Source organism: Homalodisca vitripennis, chromosome 7, assembly GCF_021130785.1.
Source record: "Homalodisca vitripennis isolate AUS2020 chromosome 7, UT_GWSS_2.1, whole genome shotgun sequence".
Lineage (NCBI taxonomy): Eukaryota > Metazoa > Arthropoda > Insecta > Hemiptera > Cicadellidae > Homalodisca > Homalodisca vitripennis.
The window spans coordinates 21,569,705-21,590,116 of record NC_060213.1 but is presented as its reverse complement, the minus strand read 5'-3'; the positions used below and the strand labels follow the sequence as shown (position 1 = coordinate 21,590,116).

The window sequence follows — 20,412 nt, the reverse complement described above, 5'->3', positions numbered from 1 at the left end:
ATCCGTGATTAATGTCACCGACTACGAACAATACACAGAGTGTAAATATTATCTGCACCATGGTTGGTATCTCACGTTATACAGGACAGTTTATATGGGGTTTTAATTTTTAGTAAAATTAAAAATATTAATTTAAAATTTTAAAATTTCAAATAATGGTTTCCAACATCATTTAAATCATTTATGAGGAAGCTACTTCAATCGTGTGTACAAGGTCTCGAACTCATATTTTGTTTGAACAATTACAGTTAATTTGGAATATTAGTGGAGAAAAAATAGTGATATTTTCACTAAAAATATTATTTCTTAGGTTAATAAAATGCCCCTAAGCTTCCCCAATAATTAACTCTAAATTCATAACCAACTCTGAAATATTGTAATATGAGTTATATAAAGGGTGAGACAGTTAAAGTGTAATAACGTATATTGAGAGAACGGTTAAAATTGTAACAAAGAAAAAAAGAAAAATCCCTTCAATCAAAATGCAATCTATTTAAAATGGTTTTATGAAATTTGAAATGATATGAAACTGATCGTCTTGGATTAGATTATTAAAATGTTCAAAAATAAACCGATGACACATGGGACATAGTTTTAGAGGCCTATTTGACAAAAGCATTTTAGTAAAATATTTCAAAAATAAGTCACCGTCTTAAAATAGTGAAGCATAACGAATCTGGAGTTTCACATAATATAAGTAACATATAAGTTACCGTAAAAACCCAACAACTTATACAAAACATGATTATGGGATCAGAGTTCGTTGCAGTCTATTAATGAAATAGTCAGAATTATGATCGTAAAACCTCAAGTTTGATCATTTATATCAATATTAAACAAGATGGATCAAATAATTTTATGAAGGTTCAACGGCGATCACGGTTGATTAGAGCTGATAATATATCATGGTACTTGATCATGACCTTGGTACGTGATAGAAGAATTACATTACATTACCGTCTCAATGAAAACTTCATCGTGTCTTCTCAGTACACTGGTTGAGATCGGCTAAATTTCCATTCAGTGATTGAATCAATTAAGATCAATGAGTGTGGTGTGGTTGGGGGGGGGGGTGTACAATTGAGGTGGTCGGGCACAATACAAAACATTCGGCTGGTGAGAGTTGTGCGCTGTGATGGAGATTGGAGATGATGTGCTTGTGCTGTGTACAGACTGATGTTCGGCTATGTAAAGAAGAAACAACCTTAGTTAATTTTGTCTGTTAATTTGTGAATTCTTAGTGATTTGGAGCTGACTACTACAGAAAACCACCACTATTCTCACAATATAACCTATAGATCACGTAAGTTTGTTTTGAAATTATCATTTAAGGCAATAAAAACTAATTTAACACATTGAGCTGAGTTTTAATTATAGTGTTATACTGTTTTTATTATATATATAATTTTTGTGATTCAATGTTTATTGAAATTAAATAAGGCTATTGCCATTTATACAATTTAATGTAAATAAAAGTCGCTTGACAGGTATGAGGTCTTCCGATCATATGTTAGTTTGCTTATTTAAACGCATATGTGACAGATCCGGCCAAATACAAAATAACTGAATGGGAAAAAGTAAGCGCTCTGAGGTATAATGGTAGCACATTCACCCGGCAAGTGAGAGATCCGGGTTCGACTCCCGGCGGAGCAAGTACTTTTTGTGATTCAATGTTTTATTGAAATTATATCTATATATATATATATATATATATATATATATATATATATATATATATATATATGTACTAAAAAGAAAAGAAAGATTAAAACGCTAAGTGGTATCAAATTGAACAGCTACTCTGCCGAAAAATGTTTTAAATCTGTAGAATCGTCAGAAACACTCATTATTGCCGATTATTCAGTTGTCCTAGAGAAGTAAGAAACACTCAGCAATGTCCATTCTTCAGTTGTCGTGGAGAAGTCAGAAACACTCAACAATGCACATCCTTCAGTTGTCTTCGGGAAGTCAGAAGAACTCAACAATGTCCATCCTTCAGTTGTCTTGGCGAAGTCAGAAACACTTAGCAATGTCCATCCTTCAGTGAAGGATGTGAGTCAGAAACACTCAGCAATGTCCATTCTTCAGTTGTCGTGGAGAAGTCAGAAACACTCAACAATGTCCATCCTTCAGTTGTCTTGGCGAAGTCAGAAACACTCAGCAATGTCCATTCTTCAGTTGTCGTGGAGAAGTCAGAAACACTCAACAATGCCCATCCTTCAGTTGTCTTCGGGAAGTCAGAAGCACTCAACAATGTCCATCCTTCAGTTGTCTTGGCGAAGTCAGAAACACTTAGCAATGTCCATCCTTCAGTGAAGGATGTGAGTCAGAAACACTCAGCAATGTCCATTCTTCAGTTGTCGAGGAGAAGTCAGAAACACTCAACAATTTCAGTTGTCCTGGAGAAGTCAGAAACACTCAACAATGCCCATCCTTCAGTTGTCTTGGCGAAGTCAGAAACACTCAGCAATGTCCATCCTTCAGTGAAGGATGTGAGTCAGAAACACTCAGCAATGTCCATCCTTCAGTGAAGGATGTGAGTCAGAAACACTCAGCAATGTCCATCCTTCAGTGAAGGATGTGAGTCAGAAACACTCAGCAATGTCCATTCTTCAGTTGTCCTGGAGAAGTCAGAAAAACTCAACAATGCCCATCCTTCAATTGTCCTGAAAAATCCACTTAGGGATGAAATTAGTACAGTTAATCAGGATATTGTATCCTCCCTAATAATGTGAGCCCATAAAAAGCACAGTTTAAAGGTACGCGATGTTTGGAACGCTGATATCGAAATCACGAATATTTTAAGAAGGTTACATTGTAAGAATTAGAGTTAGTCTTATGTATAATATATACTAAATGTATAATTAATTATTGGATTGCTCCAGTTAGTAACTGGTTACATTCAGCCTATGAAGAGCAAACTCCGATTTCATTGAAGGCACTTACTTGTTCGTGGTATCGCTCTTCAGTTTTTGGAAACGGATACCACCCGGTAAGCAGTTTTTAATGACTGTTCATCTTATTGACTTAACCTTTGACTACCCAAAATAGACATCGTATAGTTATATCAATATTATCGGGTCTGTATTTCATTTTAAGATATTAATATATATCCCTCTGTTTTTCGAATATGTACGAATAAAACCAATATTTAACAAAACTGTCTTAAATACATTTACTCCCAAAAAATACAACCGTACCTGACACGGCACGTCACGGTGTGCGACTTCTTGTAATGACCCTATTTATGTTTCATTAAGCACATATGTTAAACCGAAACAGTGTATGTTAACTGAAAGCGGCAATCCACAGTGAAGCTGCATTCTTGCAAGAATTACACCGGCAATTATCTGGGCAATTTTTAAAGAGGTGTCGAAACTGAGGTGAGAGTGATGGCTCGGGAAGTGTTATTCTAACAACTAAGATTACTTTCAGAATGATTTATTTTTTCTTTATGAAAAATTAGATTAGAATTCTTCACAAAGAACCGTGGAACTACTACGATACATACTCCTGTCGTTGAAAAGAACTATTTTAAGTGGCCATATAAAGTAGGAACGCAAGATCGCATGATTTATCTTAATTAACTATTCATACATTATTATCTTTCATTGGCTTATGCCCCACCTGAGGAAGGGTTCCAGATATGTTTCCAATAAGGCGCCGATAGGGTGTTTCGACCGATTCGAGGAAATCAGAGGAAAATGATTGACAGTTTTCCGTTTTGAGTGTTCAGTCCATTTATCGATTTCCTGGATCTTCTGAATGCGGCAGTTCGCAGCCCTTCCGAGTATCTCCGCTGCAAGAAATACACAAGGTAATACATATATTAAACTACCAGCTTTATTGTTAAGTTAAATGAATTTAAATTTTAAATGAAAGATGAGAGGCGTAATTCTTAGCAAAAGGGAAGTAACCCTATTTTAGTGGAGACAGAACTTGAAGACCACAATCAACACTGAAATATGATGAGCACTCTGCATGATTTCTATGAGTATCTGAAAGTTTTACACCACACCACATGATGCTGCTGTAACACAAACACGTTACAGAGGTTAAATATCAGAGGAGTGCGAGAGAAATTAAGTTAGCATTAGTTTTAATTGGAAACTTTACGTGTTATATGATTATACGTTTTGATGGAATTTCATAATTCCTCATAAGCTCAGTATTCTGTGACCACAGTAGACGTGTTTTTGGTCCTTCCAAGAAGGAATAGTATCAAACCAGCTCGTAAGGATTGTACTGCTCAACCCTGATACTGAATTGTTTAATAGTAAATACTTAAATGTGAAGCGCGCGCGCGTGCACACACACACACACACACACACACACACACACACACACACACACACACACACACACACACACAGAGTGTCCTATTGCCTTGATAAGTTTGACAATAATTTTGATAAAGGGCGCAAAATACCACGTCTTAGTAACAGAAAACCTTAGAAATTGTAAAAATACTGGATAATTGTAAATTGGATGCTTCAGAGGTCGAATTTATGTATTTTACTAAATGAAAATTATATTTTCATTTAGCTAAAACTGTATATCTATTATTTTAGCGGATGTCTTGATTTAAGCATAACAGTAGGTGAGGAATCATTAAGTTTAATGCCTCCTATCTATTTAATATTACACGTTTTTGAAGTTTATGTTTATTACTGACGGATCAAAACAGATATACTTTCAAATTCAGAGAAAGATAAGGAGATGAACGTGTTTGATAATCTTAACGTCTACGGGAATGGAAGGCAACAATAGCGAGGGATTAGTTTTAATAAATTTCATCTCTAATGACCGAAGATGTGATGAAAGTAAGCCGAACTTTGTCATTCAAAGAACTTTATTATTAATGTCTCTATCGTAGTTCCATTAAGTTTTTATACTGATTAGTTATAACAAAATGAATTTGAACTTTGCATATTTCTCCACAAAGTTATAAATACAATACAATATATTGTGGTGTCAATACAATTTTATTCTCATGAAAAAAATGAGAATGAAAGTTGTCGGCATGTGACTACAGAACACAGGAAAACATCGACTGTGAGGGGGACATGTCCAATGGTACTCTGCAGTAAATAGCCTACATTGGCCTAATTGTACGCTTTTTTGTGTATTTTGTAGGATTAATTTTAATAACTCTGGAAATGTTTCAGGATACAAAATGTATAAGAATATATTTACACAAAACAGTGAGTTTTACGTTTATCGAGTTATGGAAGAGATGGAAGAACTCAATGAGCATGTTTTATGGACATAATTACTAATATTTGTATAATTTGAAAAGTATTGGGTAAGTTGTAGAAATTTTATATCAAACATTGAACAAGAATTTACTGTATTATACACATAAGGTGAAACAGAACTATCATTAAATTAGTGTTCAACTAACAGATGATGTGGGATTGATGTCATGAAAGTTTGAACATTTTACTGATGCTTATCCTTACAGATTAAAACATTGATTTAATTACATAAGTCAGTAGTAACGTAGTTAAATAAGGATAATAGGTTTGGAATATTTACCATCGTTATATATAATACTAAGTTTCTCAGATTAGACTGTATGGCCTTCTTTAGATGTCCAAAATTCTTGAGTCGTGCACAAAAAATTGATTGAGAATGGATAGGAAAGATAAAATGTCTTCAGTCAGACATTTAAGATATTAAAGGCCATAGTGTGTGTCTGAATTTTATTTCCCCGGTCTTTCAGCTGTTCTGATGTGGGTGTAGCTGCAGCAAGAGTCGACATCGATTTGCTTGCTAGTATCCCACTTTCGCCTGTGCTGGTGTAACGTGTGGTTGAGCTCTTGACTGATCGTGCTAGTATCCCACTGTCGCCTGTGCTGGTGTAACGTGTGGTTGAGCTCTTGACTGATCGTGCTAGTATCCCACTGTCGCCTGTGCTGGTGTAACGTGTGGTTGAGCTCTTGACTGATCGTGCTAGTATCCCACTGTCACCTGTGCTGGTGTAACGTGTGGTTGAGCTCTCGACTGATCGTGCTAGTATCCCACTGTCGCCTGAGCTGGTGTAACGTGTGGTTGAGCTCTCGACTGATCGTGCTAGTATCCCACTGTCGCCTGTGCTGGTGTAACGTGTGGTTGAGCTCTTGACTGATCGTGCTAGTGTACCATAGTTCAAATTCATTTATGCTGAATCGCGGTAGGAAGTAGGCTCTTATTAACTAGACGCGGTGCGGGGACATTGTTTGGTTCAGTTGGACCGGCAATCAGCTGATCGGTCAGTGACGTATCGGGTGATGCGTTCCTCCCGGCTCGCTGGAGGAGCAGTCAGTCTAGTCTTGGCGATTGAGGAGTACGTGTAGCGGTCGAGTTAGTAGCTGAAGTTCTTTCTCTAACCCAATTAGTTGGGATTTAGAGTAATTTATTTTTTGTGGGTAAAGTCAATTAGAAGTATTTAAAATTTTTAGTGCGTTTTAAGATCCGATCTGCCTCCGTAATCTTCAAAGTAGTAAGTCCCGTACCAGCGTATAGTTAATATCTTTTATTTTATAATACTGTATTAAAAATTTCTAAAGTTTCCCATCTTTTAGAGTCTGAAAATTAATTCAAATTTTGAAGTTTTGTGAATTAAATTTTGGTGATAAAGTAAATATCAAGTTTTGTGTTATATTAATTTTGAGTATTTTGAGAAGAGAACTTTTATTTTGTTTTGTTTAATTTAAACCATTTTTGGAGAAGTATACATTTTTTAGTTTAATTTTAATTTCAGTACCTTTTGATCAGACTCTTAATTAGATTTGATTGATTGAGTGATTTTTTTGAATAAAATTGAATCAAAAGTTTGTAAACTTTGTAAACTTTTGGGTGAACTTGAATTTTGGAATAAACAAGTATTTCCGAAAAGTTGTTTAATTTATAAAGTACTAGCGGGCCCGGCGCGCTTTGCTGCGCATTTCAATAATTTTTTTGCAAAAGTTGCCCGCGGCTTCGCACGCAAATTTCCCGTTGAAAACAGTACACTATATTCACTTATTCCTTTTTCTATCACATTCTAAACATTGCTGAGATAATTGATAGTCGTTCCATCGTGAGCCTCTTGGGCGTATTTTGAAGGTATGTACCATATTCCTGCCTCTATCTAGCTGTTACCCACGGCTTCGCACGCAAATCTTAAGAACCGAAGTCCTTATATTACTTAGTAAATTTTTTTTTTTTTACTATAATAAATTTTTAGATTAAATTAGTTATATCTCCGATGCCACGATTGAGCTTGCTTTGTTGTCTCGATCGAGAGAATATGTACACACGGAGTTTTGAGAACCATACTTCTGTCAAAAAAAAACAACTAAGGTTGATTTTATAACATTCTTTATATTTGTAGCCAACGTAAGGTAGTAATTATGATATCTGCATTACTCTTCTGATCAAGCATGAGCATGGTTTATATTAAATAAATATTGCAGTTAAAGGTGAATTTTTACGTCAAATTTGAATTGTATTATCTGGATAGTAAAGTCTATGTTTTAAACAGTGATTGCAAAAAACAGTTTAAACAAAATTTGTCGTTTCTCTTAAGCTTACTCTATGCTTTAAAACTATAAGTGTAATATATGTTTACAAAGAACAGCTGATTTAAAAATTTGAAAAGACGTTAACATATGTTTGCTGCAATGCATTTCTTATGGGTATTTCTGTAACCAGTGGGGCGGAATCCTGAATCGGGAAAGGGATGGGCATAGCTTATTAAACCTTCTCCGTGGAAAAATACATATACGTACAAATTTTCATCATGATCGGTCCAATAGTTCACGATTTCCATAAAGGACAAACATACAAACATTTCATTTTTATATATATAGATTAGCTCCATATAAATTACAAAATATGTGCTGTAAAAACGGTACATAAATTGCGCGAATCTGCTATTTCCTTTTGAGCATAAAACTTGTACAACAGGTTATTTACAGGAAAGAACTTGTAAACTTGCATAAACTTGTCTGATACCTGTAAGTGTGTGTAACTTGTATAAGACTTGTATAAGACTTGTATGAACTTGAACATTGTGTATAAACCTGCATAATTTTGTGTAGTGTGTAAAGAATGAGGACTTAGAATAATATTGTCAGTTTGGAATATTTGATTTATTTTAAGAAAATTATTTTAAAATAAAAATGGAGCTAGCGCATGTAGATCTGTTGCTCAAAAAGGAATTAATATTTGAAATAAATTTTTAGGGGCGGAAATGCTTCTGAAAGCGACACCGTTCAGGATCTTAGAAAAATGTTGAGGTCTCTTTTGAAATTAAATATCAGGGGCAACGCTGGTAATCTGAAGGGGCGTATAGAACCTAGCATTGCATTAAAGGAGATAAAAGTTGATTTGGAGGCATTATCTGTCAAGATAGGAATATTGTTGAAAGCGTCCTGTGTAAATTGTAAAAAGGTCCGGATGTAATCAAGCTGGAATAACTCGGCCCCTTGTAAAAGTATTTGTTCAGAAGAGTCCGTATCGTAAAGTTTAATTACAAGTGAACCCGATAAGTGAAAGCGAAGTGACTCTGATAAGTGAAAAACTAAGTGGGCCCGATAAGTGAAAGAGTTTATGACACGGCAGTAAAGATAGGACTGGGCAATATGATTGAATATTTTCATGTGAAATGCTTATCGGAAAAATAACAAGGAAATATTGATCCTGGTAAAATGTGTTTTTTGTTTTAAAATAAAGATAGCTTGTTTTTTTTTTTTTTTTAAGGTGCATAAAGTATTAACAAATAATAAGGTACAATTTCTAAATTTAAATTTAATATTCGAAATGTGAAATTTGAGAACTCAATAAACATTAGCCCGGGGCAAAGGTCAGTATGTTTTATTTTCAGGACAATTAATATTGTTGAAAAGGAATTGAAGATGGGTCTAAAAACAATAAAATGACAATATAATTTATTTCTAAATTAAACTTCAAGAATTGATTATATACTTATGTATTAATTTGGCCCAAAACACAAAACAAGTTAAGTATGAGAGTCCAGTAGTTTATTATAATAATACAAATAAATATTGGAATATAAAATGGTGATGTGACGACGTTTTTATTTCAGCAATTGTATGGCTAAGATGAGAAGTCATAATATAAAATGCCAGTGTAAGTGTGTGATAGGAGTGTTGTAGTAAACCATGTAATTTTCAGGGACAATGAATGGCATTAATGGTGTATGAAATTAATACACAGAGGTGTATTGTGATATATCATGAGATATATTTCTTCCCTGTTCCTTCAAATGTAGAAGGACAGGGTAATTTTGGTAATGTTGTGGTGTTGTTGTCCCCTGTTCCTTCCAATAAGAGAAGGACAGGGTAATATTTTTTGGTGTACAATGAGTTGTATTGATAGTGATATTTCTTCCCTGTTCCTTCAATGTAGAAGGACAGGGTAATATTGTTTTTTTATCACTATATGAGGTTTTATTGTGTGTAAACAGTTGATTATTGTGCCATTGTAATCCCTGTAAATTGATTGTCTTGTAATTAATAACATTTGGTAATGGTTTTACATTCGCGACACTGGCGCAGGCGTACAATAAGAACACCGTGAAAGACTGACAGCCATACAATCATACGGAGGGAATATTTTGTAAAATGGAATGTCCTCCAAGAGCTCAATGCCTCGCGGGCTGAAATTGTTATTAGATTGGAGGAGCAGGTAGCAGTGCTATTAGCGAACCAGAGCCAGCCAACCACGAGATCAACGAGGCCGCCGCACTGCACCGGCCGCACAATCATTGGAGAAGCTACCTGCCTCGACTCCTCACCTACCACATCCCTCTGCGATGGCTACCTGGGGACCCACACTGGACGTCGGACACCTTCTACCACATCACCCCTCGGACTACACATCACAGCCTCCACGTAGTGATAAGTACAAAAGAATTGTTATTTAAAAGTGTGCATGTGGAGGGATATTATTGTACTTAGTCCGGGATGAGTGTTTAAAGGTTTAGGTTCCTACCGTGATTGCAGCTTCGGGCTAGGGAAAATATGTACCATAGTTCAAATTCATTTATGCTGAATCGCGGTAGGAAGTAGGCTCTTATTAACTAGACGCGGTGCGGGGACATTGTTTGTTCAGTTGGACCGGCAATCAGCTGATCGGTCAGTGACGTATCGGGTGATGCGTTCCTCCCGGCTCGCTGGAGGAGCAGTCAGTCTAGTCTTGGCGATTGAGGAGTACGTGTTAGCGGTCGAGTTAGTAGCTGAAGTTCTTTCTCTAACCCAATAGTTGGGATTTAGAGTAATTTATTTTTTGTGGTAAAGTCAATTAGAAGTATTTAAAATTTTTAGTGCGTTTTAAGATCCGATCTGCCTCCGTAATCTTCAAAGTAGTAAGTCCCGTACCAGCGTATAGTTAATATCTTTTATTTTATAATACTGTATTAAAAATTTCTAAAGTTTCCCATCTTTTAGAGTCTGAAAATTTAATTCAAATTTTGAAGTTTTGTGAATTAAATTTTGGTGATAAAGTAAATATCAAGTTTTGTGTTATATTAATTTTGAGTAGTATTTAGAGAAGAGAAACTTTTTATTTTGTTTTGTTAATTTAAACCATTTTTGGAGAAGTATACATTTTTAGTTTAATTTTAATTTTAGTACCTTTTGATCAGACTCTTAATTAGATTTGATTGATTGAGTGATTTTTTGAATAAAATTGAATCAAAAGTTTGTAAACTTTGTAAACTTTTGGGTGAACTTGAATTTTCGGAATAAACCAAGTATTTCCGAAAAGTTGTTTAATTTATAAAGTATTAGCTCCATATAAATTACAAAATATGTGCTGTAAAAACGGTACACTAGTATCCCACTGTCGCCTGTGCTGGTGTAACGTGTGGTTGAGCTCTTGACTGATCGTGCTAGTATCCTACTGTCGCCTGTGCTGGTGTAACGTGTGGTTGAGCTCTCGACTGATCGTGCTAGTATCCCACTGTCGCCTGTGCTGGTGTAACGTGTGGTTGAGCTCTCGACTGATCGTGCTAGTATCCCACTGTCGCCTGTGCTGGTGTAACGTGTGGTTGAGCTCTTGACTGATCGTGCTAGTATCCCACTGTCGCCTGTGCTGGTGTAACGTGTGGTTGAGCTCTTGACTGATCGTGCTAGTATCCCACTGTCGCCTGTGCTGGTGTAACGTGTGGTTGAGCTCTTGACTGATCGTGCTAGTATCCCACTGTCGCCTGTGCTGGTGTAACGTGTGGTTGAGCTCTTGACTGATCGTGCTAGTATCCCACTGTCGCCTGTGCTGGTGTAACGTGTGGTTGAGCTCTTGACTGATCGTGCTAGTATCCCACTGTCGCCTGTGCTGGTGTAACGTGTGGTTGAGCTCTTGACTGATCGTGCTAGTATCCCACTGTCGCCTGTGCTGGTGTAACGTGTGGTTGAGCTCTTGACTGATCGTGCTAGTATCCCACTGTCGCCTGTGCTGGTGTAACGTGTGGTTGAGCTCTTGACTGATCGTGCTAGTATCCCACTGTCGCCTGTGCTGGTGTAACGTGTGGTTGAGCTCTTGACTGATCGTGCTGTGAATTTTGCATCTGTGAAATGGAAACGACTGGGTTCATTTTTGCTATATGGACTTGAAGCTTTTGTAAGTTATAATATTTTATATTTTTAGTGGCAGTCCATTCTAGACGTTGTACGTTCTTATACATTCAATTTATTACACCTGACAAAGAGGGAAGATTTTAACCCTCGAAACGTAGTGTTATACATTGTGTAACATCTAACGGTGGTAAATAGTTCAATATGAGTTGTTACTCTTGCATATGTTATAACGGACCATCACAATATCCAAGATCCTGTCATTCCCCACCGTCAATCACAGACTTTGAACAAAAATAACGAAAACATTAAATCTTACTTTTAGGATTGCCAGTTATGCCACTAAATCGTGTATGATTCATTGCTTTCCTAAAAATGTTTCGTCAAAGGCAATCTTTATCTCGGTTGTTATCTTCCGCCGACAAGATATCTCGGAAAATGTAGCTTGCTTGATGGTACATTACTCTCTACTTTCTTTCAGAACAACCATAGTCTTTCACTTTTATAGCAGTGGAAATACTGAACATCATCCATCACAGTTCGTGAGTTTTGATTTTGTAGTTCGTGTTTAGTGTTTATAGGTTAAAATAGTATTTCGTAGACTACTAAATAAAGTTATAACTTAGCACTTTAGGATAATCGATTTTATGTCAATTTTAAAGATTGTAAATTAATCCAGGTGCGACTTTGATATATTTTCATGGTTTTAGAAGAGCTTCGTGATTAATTAATTTTGCCTTATATATCAGTTTTTATTTTCAAAATTTCACCCTTGTAAAAGAGTTCGTTCTTAAACGGTTGCTAACCCGTTCATATGTAATCATCAATAGCTCCTTAGATATAAAGGAATTTGAACAAATTTGGCACGTAAGTTGATAATATGTTGTGTAAACTTTTATTTCATAAATTCTTCACCTGACCTATATTTTATGACAGTATACAGCATGTATTCAGTATGAAAGTAGCATTTGAAATACTACTCTAATGAACTTAGATCTTACAAACTACTCTATTATTCGATAGCAGACAGTATGCCCTATCCAAAAAAATTAGTCTATTACAAATTATGTCCTAGAAGACCTTGGTTCCTAAGCTATAAGAGGAAACCTGCTGAGGGGAAATTTAGTTTAACCCTTTCAAAGCTAACAAGCAATTTAGTGACAACAGATAGAATTAAAACAAATGCAATTAGTGTATAATGACGCTCAAGGCTTTTCATTTTAAAATTCCAAAAGTAACTTTATTATATTAGTTTCGTGTAGTAAACCAACTTGTTAAAACGGTAATAATAATTTGGCTCAAAAAGTTTGTTCTCGGCTGTTTTACTGAATTAATAAGCTCGTAATATTGTATTACTATTTTTTTACTTCAAATTGACTAGTATAAAAAACCAGTAATATAATAATATGTTGTCTCTAATAATAATATTTATCCTCCTTTGTCACTTTGTCTGTACGTAAAAGAAATGGTCCAAGTACATTTTCTTAAATATTGTTTGAGATAATTTTGACACAAGGATTAAAACACACACACACACACACACACACACACACACACACACACACACACACACACACACACACACACACACACACACACACACACACACACACACACACACACACACACACACACACACACACACACACACACACACACACACACACACGCCTATATACAGTGTTAGATAAAAGTGTGGATACACTCTGTTTAGCTCTTGATGGATAAAGATGGAGGGATAGAACTCGGGACACCTTTCTAGGAAATAGAAGTGAACTTTTTAGTCACTGTTACAACTTTGCCCATTTCCCCAAAATGGGATTTTGGGGGAGCGGCTCAAAATGTTTAAATGTAAAGACCTATTAAGTGACACGTAATTTTAAAGGTCTTGATAAAAGAAGAAGAACAGTACAAAACTACAGCCCAGTAAAAAATGCAGATCAATGAAACTAATTAATCATGGATGGACCCTTCTCATCCTTCAATGGACAAAGATAGAAAAATCAAACTTAGGACACCCCTTTAGGAAAAAAGGAAACCATTTCCTCAAAATTGGCTTTTTTGGGGGCAATTTAAAATATTTAAAATAAGTTACAATACCAATAGTAATTAAAATTACGTTAAGAAGTAAAACGGCTAGAACTTACTAACCTGAGTTTTTATATCAAATGTTCAAACTGCTGTCCCAGGACAGTTCGACAATGTCCAAGTCTATTGTAGAAACTTGAAACTGCACGCTGTATCGATTCATGCGAGATGTTTTGGATTTCCGCTAGAATTAGTCCCTTTTTTAAATTGATTAATTTATGCTTCGTTTGTAGGCGATTTTGTTCTTCCTGGTTTGGGGTCGTCTTTCACGATGACCTTTTCCTGGAAACGTCCATCAGAAGTTATCCATCAAAATCCAAACAGAATATACCGTAGTTCTACTTTTGAGTCACACTATTAGAAATACGTTATATCAATAAAAATAATATTTTTATAAAAATATTAAAAATGCATGGCATTTCTATAGTACTATGATATACGAGTAAGGGCATACCATGTTATAACTTTACAGAAGGTAACCAATAGAGCAAAAGTATTTGTGAAAATTGTTGTTCATGGTTCATATTGTCTACCTTGTATCAAGAATCGTCTCATTTCCTTAACAAACTTGAGTAATCGATTCGTTACTAAATTTTTAATATCTACTTGAAGTCCATTTAAAAAATTTAAGAAATTTTTTAAATGTAGGAAATCCTTAACGGATTATTATAGAAATTAAAGTTTAAGGGGGTTTACAACAATTGTGAATTGTTTCAGAGATATGGGACTCTTCTTTGACAGCATCTTCGTGGAAGTGCTTTGTGCTATCGTACTGGGCTATTGGATGCTCTATTTGTATTTCGCCAAGGATTATGGCTACTGGGAGCGCAAAAATATCACTCACATCCCCGCTGTCTTTCCGTTTGGGTCCGACTTTAAGGTAATGCTTGGCTGGACCTTCCTCGGTATCTCGCTGGACAGGATGTACAGGGAGCACGGAGACCAGCGGTTTGTAGGATTCACAATCGTAAGGAAACCTTGGCTGATGATCAGAGATCCTGACTTCTGTAGGTCGGTACTGCAAAAGGATTTTCCCCACTTCATGGACCGTTCGGGCGCGTACACCCATCCTAAGGACTACATGATGAATCACCTGTTCATGCTGAAGGGGCAGGAGTGGAAGGACACCAGAATGAAGTTGACTCCGGCCTACACGGCGGTCAAGCTGAAAGCTATGTTCTTCTTGGTGAAGAGCTGCAGTAAGAATTTGCACGATGTTATTGACCAGTCTGCGAAGTCAAATGTCGCGGTTGACGTCAAAGACGTAATGTCCCGTTACGCAACGGATGTCGTAGCGACTTGCGCTTTCGGCCTGAAAATAGACTCGCTTTCAAACAAAGAGTCGAGGTTTTATAAAGCGGGCCGGAAGGCGAACGAAGTAGGAGTTTTAGTGTTACTGAAAGTCTACCTTATCCACGCTTTCCCGATATTTTCAAAGCTCCACTGCTTCGACTTCATGGATTCTAAGATCAAAAACTTTATAACCGGCGTTGTCCGCAAGACAATCGAGTACAGGGAGAAGTACAACGTCAGCAGCTTGGACTTTCTTGACATGCTGATAAAACTTAGGCAGAATGGCAACATCTTGGACGAGGGCGAACCGTCTTCCAAACAAAGAAACGTCAACCAGAAAAGTCAAGGTAAAATATTTTCAATTAGACGAAGAAAACATTGGTGGAAGGAGAGATAGTTTGTACCTCGTATTCCTTGAAGTGTAAACACGAATGGTTTCAGGGATGACAATTGAAGAAATCACAGCGGAAACTTTCATGTTCTTCAAAACTGGTTACGAGACAACCTCGAACACCATCATGTTCTGCCTGTACGAGTTGGCGTGTAACAGCAGGATACAGGACACGCTCTTTTCGGAGGTAGAAGAGGTCCTGGACAGACATGCGAGTGAAATCTCCTACCAGGCTCTGCAGGAGATGACATACATGGATCAGGTCATAAATGGTAAGTCAAACTTGTCCTTACAATAAGAAATATAATACTCCATTGGTGAATTTTGAACTCATGTATACGTATAAGCCAATCTTGATGATTATTATGAGGGGATAGCTAAGCTCGACTAAAGTAAGAAATATCCCGCAAAAGATTTTACAGTTGTAATTAAAAACTAAAAAAACTAAAAACCCTGAGGGCTTGATAAGTGGTGCACAGCGCATCTTCATACAAGTTCTAATTAAAAAAGATCAATTTTAAACAGTGATACTTTAAGCCATGCATGGCAGAATGTAAATGTTAACGTCTTTGTCGTTGTTAGTGTGGAAAGGGAATATTTAGTACGAAAAGACAGTTGCTTATATTTTGTTACTATTTACTCAAAACGTAACACATGTAATGTCAGAGGTAATTGTGTGGGTGTCTATCTGAGAGAACACGAGCTTGATACCGTAGGGGGGTTTATTAAACACTTGCAAATGGATCTGACTGATTTCCTTTAGGGATGTTTAATGTAATCGGTACAATGTGATGCCATTGGTTTAGAGAGAACCCTCTTGCAGGAATATATGACTAAGATGTTTGAGATATTCCAGAGGCCCTGCGCTGCTATCCAGTTTTCCCTCATCTGTCCCGGGTCTGCACCCAGGACTACAGAGTTCCGGATTCAACTCTGGAGATAGACAAAGGGGTGAGTGTGGTGATCCCCGTGTACTCTCTGCACCACGACCCCAAGTACTTCCCAGACCCCTACACCTTCGACCCTGACAGGTTCAGCCCTGAGAACTGCAAGGGGCGACACCCCTACGTGTACCTGCCTTTCGGCGAGGGGCCTAGGATGTGTATAGGTGAGTTGTTAGCACTCTTATATACACTGAATATTGTGAAGCAATTGTTAATCTATACTCGCAATCTGTCCGGTGAACAGCGATATCTAAATAATTACATCCCCTTATCCACTACATGCACAGGGCCACACGCGCGCACTCACACACCCGTCACAACCCCTAATAGCCGCCTAGTGTGTGTCATATAGTTAATGGTTACCATGACGAACTAAAATTATTGTAACTGAAATATGCCATATACACGAAAAAATAAAACGATTAATCTAAAAATGCGGCATAAATTCGTAATTTTATAGTAGTCGAATAATGATAATGTGTAGCATGTACAAATAAATATCAGCTTTATTATTTCATAAATACGCCACATTTGGAATCATTTAAGTTATTCCGACGTTAAAATTGCATTCGGAATAAAATAAACTGAATTAAATCCAAATGGAGAAAACCGGCCAAGCACATCGGGCATTTAATCGGTGATTCAAACCACGCGAAGCGGCGGCGGGTCCAGCCTTATGACCGTGAATGTGCGTACGAGAGCACTTTTTCGGTGAGGATCTGTATTCTTTCAAGGCCCATGGTGCACTAAATACATTACAAGTGGGGTTTTGGCTACAGCAGGCATCACGTTGACTCAGCGGACTTTTTTAATAAGATCAAACTACTATAAGACTTATATGTTGAAGACTACAAATCTCAATACACAATTTTGCTTATCATCTCTATAAAACGATGTTATTTTGAGATTTCTGTGGTATACTGGTAGACTAAATGTAGAAAAAATACCTTGCGAAATACGAAGTAAAAGATTAAATCATCTGAAATAGAGGACATTGTGAACAGAATTAATATATCCTCACTAACTATTATCGACTAATATTGAAAGTATCAGTGTATAATTTGTTCGTAACATCCAATAATGGTGAAACCGGACGTGAATAGACATGAATCACATGAATTCCTGACATAATTAGGTCATGTTGTAACTGGCGGTGTAATGTTCAGATACTGCGCTTAATTTAGCGGACAGCGAAATTCGATGTCATAGCAATCAACTCTGAACCCGTATGTAAACATATCTATAGGGTTATTAATCGCGATATGCTTTAAAATATATGCAATATATTATCTGAATTAATATTGTAGAAAATTATTAACTAAGTGTATATTGAATGTGAAGTGAGAGGTTTGCTACCCTTATATTTTACGGATCGACATTAGTACGTGGAATAAACCAAATGCCTTTCAAATAAAATTAAATGATCTTAAAGGCCTTTTCCAGAACTGTTATACTTCTAATCTTTGTTGATAGTTTGCATTCAGTGATTCGGAATAGGAAACGAACGTGTGACAGGGTTCTTTGTTTTAAAAGCAAATCAACACAAGGATAGAACATTACTTACTAGCATTTCAGTGAAACAGTCTTGAAAATGAATTAGTCACAATCAGTGGGGTTTAAACAACGGTTTGAATAAAATAATTTGGAATATTTCTTGATGTGGGCTTACGTGGAGTGATTATTTATTAAAGTTTGTTTAAGAATGGCTTGCCCCAGGCATGAATGGCTTGGACAAGCTACCATAGTTATATTCCTTATGAATTTATAAAATAGAGTAATTCATACAATTCCATCCGTATTTTGCGTAAGCTGTGAGATTTTAGTGCAAAAATTAAAATGAAACAAGTCTTCAGACTAAAAAAGACTATCATTGGAAAACAAAATTATAGAGAGTCGTCTAGGAAAACCTTCAGTAAGTTAGGGTTGCTGACTTTTCTCTCTAGATTGTTACAGTAATCGTACATATCTCACAGCGCGTGGATGTTCGTTAATATGAAACCGGAGACAAGAACAACTTTCGAATTCAACAGAAGTGACGTCAGCTTTTCACCTGTCGCACAAGTTGTTGGCGGACTAATCAATAAGCTCTCTGAACATATCATAGCTTCAACAAACAATATTTGAACTCCTTTTGATATCCATAGCGTTGTTTGAAAATGTTATATCTAAATTCAATGTGATTTTGATTGATTTAGTGTGAAGATAAGAGCCTACCTATTTAATTAACAATGATTGCAATAAAATATAACATAGTGAACATAAAGTAGCTATGGTAAGAGAGGCTGATTCTATGTGAAAGTTGAGCTCCAATTCACTTTCCTCTTAGTGCAGCGTCTGAGATCTGACGCTTTTACAGACTTGACTCCTGGAATCCGGAGTCATATTCGTCTGAAGAGATCAAACAAATGTCATTTATGAAGAAGCTCAAAATGAACTCATTATATGTTTCGACATCAGAGAAACTTAGACCACAGAATATAGGGTAATCTAGGTGAAGAGGCATTCTCATTGTCTCAGGTGCACAATTGATTGTATGACGTGATAGACACGATCTATAAGCACGGTGGAGCAACCGAGTTTTCTACACATGAAGTAGCTATGGTGGGAAGGGTTGATGCCATGTGAAAGATGAGTGAAGCTCCAATTCACCTTCCTCTAAGTGCAGCGCCTGGGATCTAACTCTGTCACAGACTTGACTCCTGCAAACTTTTTGGATCTCTTCAGACGAATAAGACTGCAGATTCCAGGAGTCAAGTCTGTGTTTTCTACACATAAAGTAGCTATGGTGGGAAGGGTTGATTCCATGTGAAAGATGAGTTAAGCTCCAATTCACCTTCCTCTAAGTGCAGCGTCTGGGATCTAACTCTGTCACAGACTTGACTCCTGCAAACTTTTTGGATCTCTTCAGACGAATAAGACTGCAGATTCCAGGAGTCAAGTCTGTGTTTTCTACACATAAAGTAGCTATGGTGGGAAGGGTTGATGCCATGTGAAAGATGAGTTAAGCTCCAATTCACCTTCCTCTAAGTGCAGCGTCTGGGGTCTAACTCTGTCACACACTTGACTCCTGCAAATTTTTTGGATCTCTTCAGACGAATACGACTGCAGATTCCAGGAGTCAAGTCTGTAACTGAGACATCCCAGACGCTGTAATAATAGGAAGGTGAATTGGAGCTTAACTCAACATTCACATAGTCTTGTAATGGAAAAAGGGTATCATTATTATTCGATGTCTTGGAGGTTTCCACGTTATTAATTGTTGTTAAACAAATATTCTCAAGAATAATAAAAGTATCTTTGTTGAATAATTATAGAATAACCCTAACAACAAGTATATGTTTAAACCTAGCGTGTTAGAACCGGTTATTACTATGAACTGGTTTGTTAAATTTCTGCTTTAACCCGACTACCTGACTAGTCGACTGTGATTTCAGGACTAAGATTTGGACTGATGAAGATCAAGACGGCTCTGGCCACACTGGTCTCGGACTACCAGATCAGTCTCACACCGGAAACGGAAGTTCCTCTGCAGTTCAAGAGCAACTCTTTTACAACACTACCGTCCACAACTCTAAAGCTAATATTCTCCAAGCGTAAACAAAAAGTTTGAAGTTGTTTATTCTATCAGTATTATTAACTCATATCTATTGCTCACTGCATAACAGATTTGTTAAACAATACTTCAAAGAAAGTAAAGAAGAATTGTATACATTTTCTATCGTATCGCTTTTATTTCATTATAAACAACAGTGTTCTTGCCTATCAGTATTCATTAATTGCCAAATATTTTAAATAAAAATTAAATATGGAAATTGTTTTCATCCATTGACATCAATTAAAACAATTACGCAGCTTGAGAAATAAAAGTTACAACTTGTTGATTATGACATGTTTATAATTATTCTATCAGTTTTCAACTCAACTTCTCAGGATTTGCACTTCTAGTACGAGTGAATTATATTTTCCACGTCAATGTCGTGTTTGACTTGTTGCCAGAATCAAGAAAATATATATAAAAGTGCATATAGTTATGACCATTGTAATTTGTTCCAGTCTTAGTATGTTTTTCCTATCCTTAATATTGCGTTGTTTTCTCGACCAAGGAAATACGAGTATACAGACACAGGCCTCAGAA

General features: G+C 36.5%; 3 protein-coding genes across 4 annotated transcripts in view; 2 read left to right on the top strand and 1 right to left on the bottom strand.

Annotated features, from left to right (window-relative positions):
- The first annotated feature begins 1,093 nt into the window (after positions 1–1,093).
- Positions 1,094–20,412, top strand: part of LOC124366980 (probable cytochrome P450 6a14) — a 32,226-nt gene continuing 12,907 nt past the window's right edge. For both annotated transcript variants that reach the window (XM_046823625.1, XM_046823621.1), the window contains exon 1: positions 1,094–1,303. The gene's annotated coding sequence lies outside the window, so the exon portion shown is untranslated. The remainder of the gene's footprint in view (positions 1,304–20,412) is intronic.
- Positions 3,742–12,051, bottom strand: LOC124366637 (sex-determining region Y protein-like). Its single transcript, XM_046823235.1, has 4 exons — positions 12,026–12,051; positions 10,892–11,554; positions 5,974–6,135; positions 3,742–3,799 (listed from the first exon to the last, which is right to left on the bottom strand). The coding sequence occupies exons 1-4, from the start codon at positions 12,049–12,051 to the stop codon at positions 3,742–3,744; spliced, it is 909 nt and encodes a 302-aa protein (XP_046679191.1).
- On the top strand, positions 11,970–20,304 carry LOC124366982 (probable cytochrome P450 6a14). The gene is made up of 5 exons (XM_046823627.1): positions 11,970–12,103; positions 14,367–15,289; positions 15,384–15,605; positions 16,190–16,441; positions 19,712–20,304. The coding sequence occupies exons 2-5, from the start codon at positions 14,371–14,373 to the stop codon at positions 19,885–19,887; spliced, it is 1,569 nt and encodes a 522-aa protein (XP_046679583.1). The 5' UTR covers positions 11,970–12,103; positions 14,367–14,370; the 3' UTR covers positions 19,888–20,304.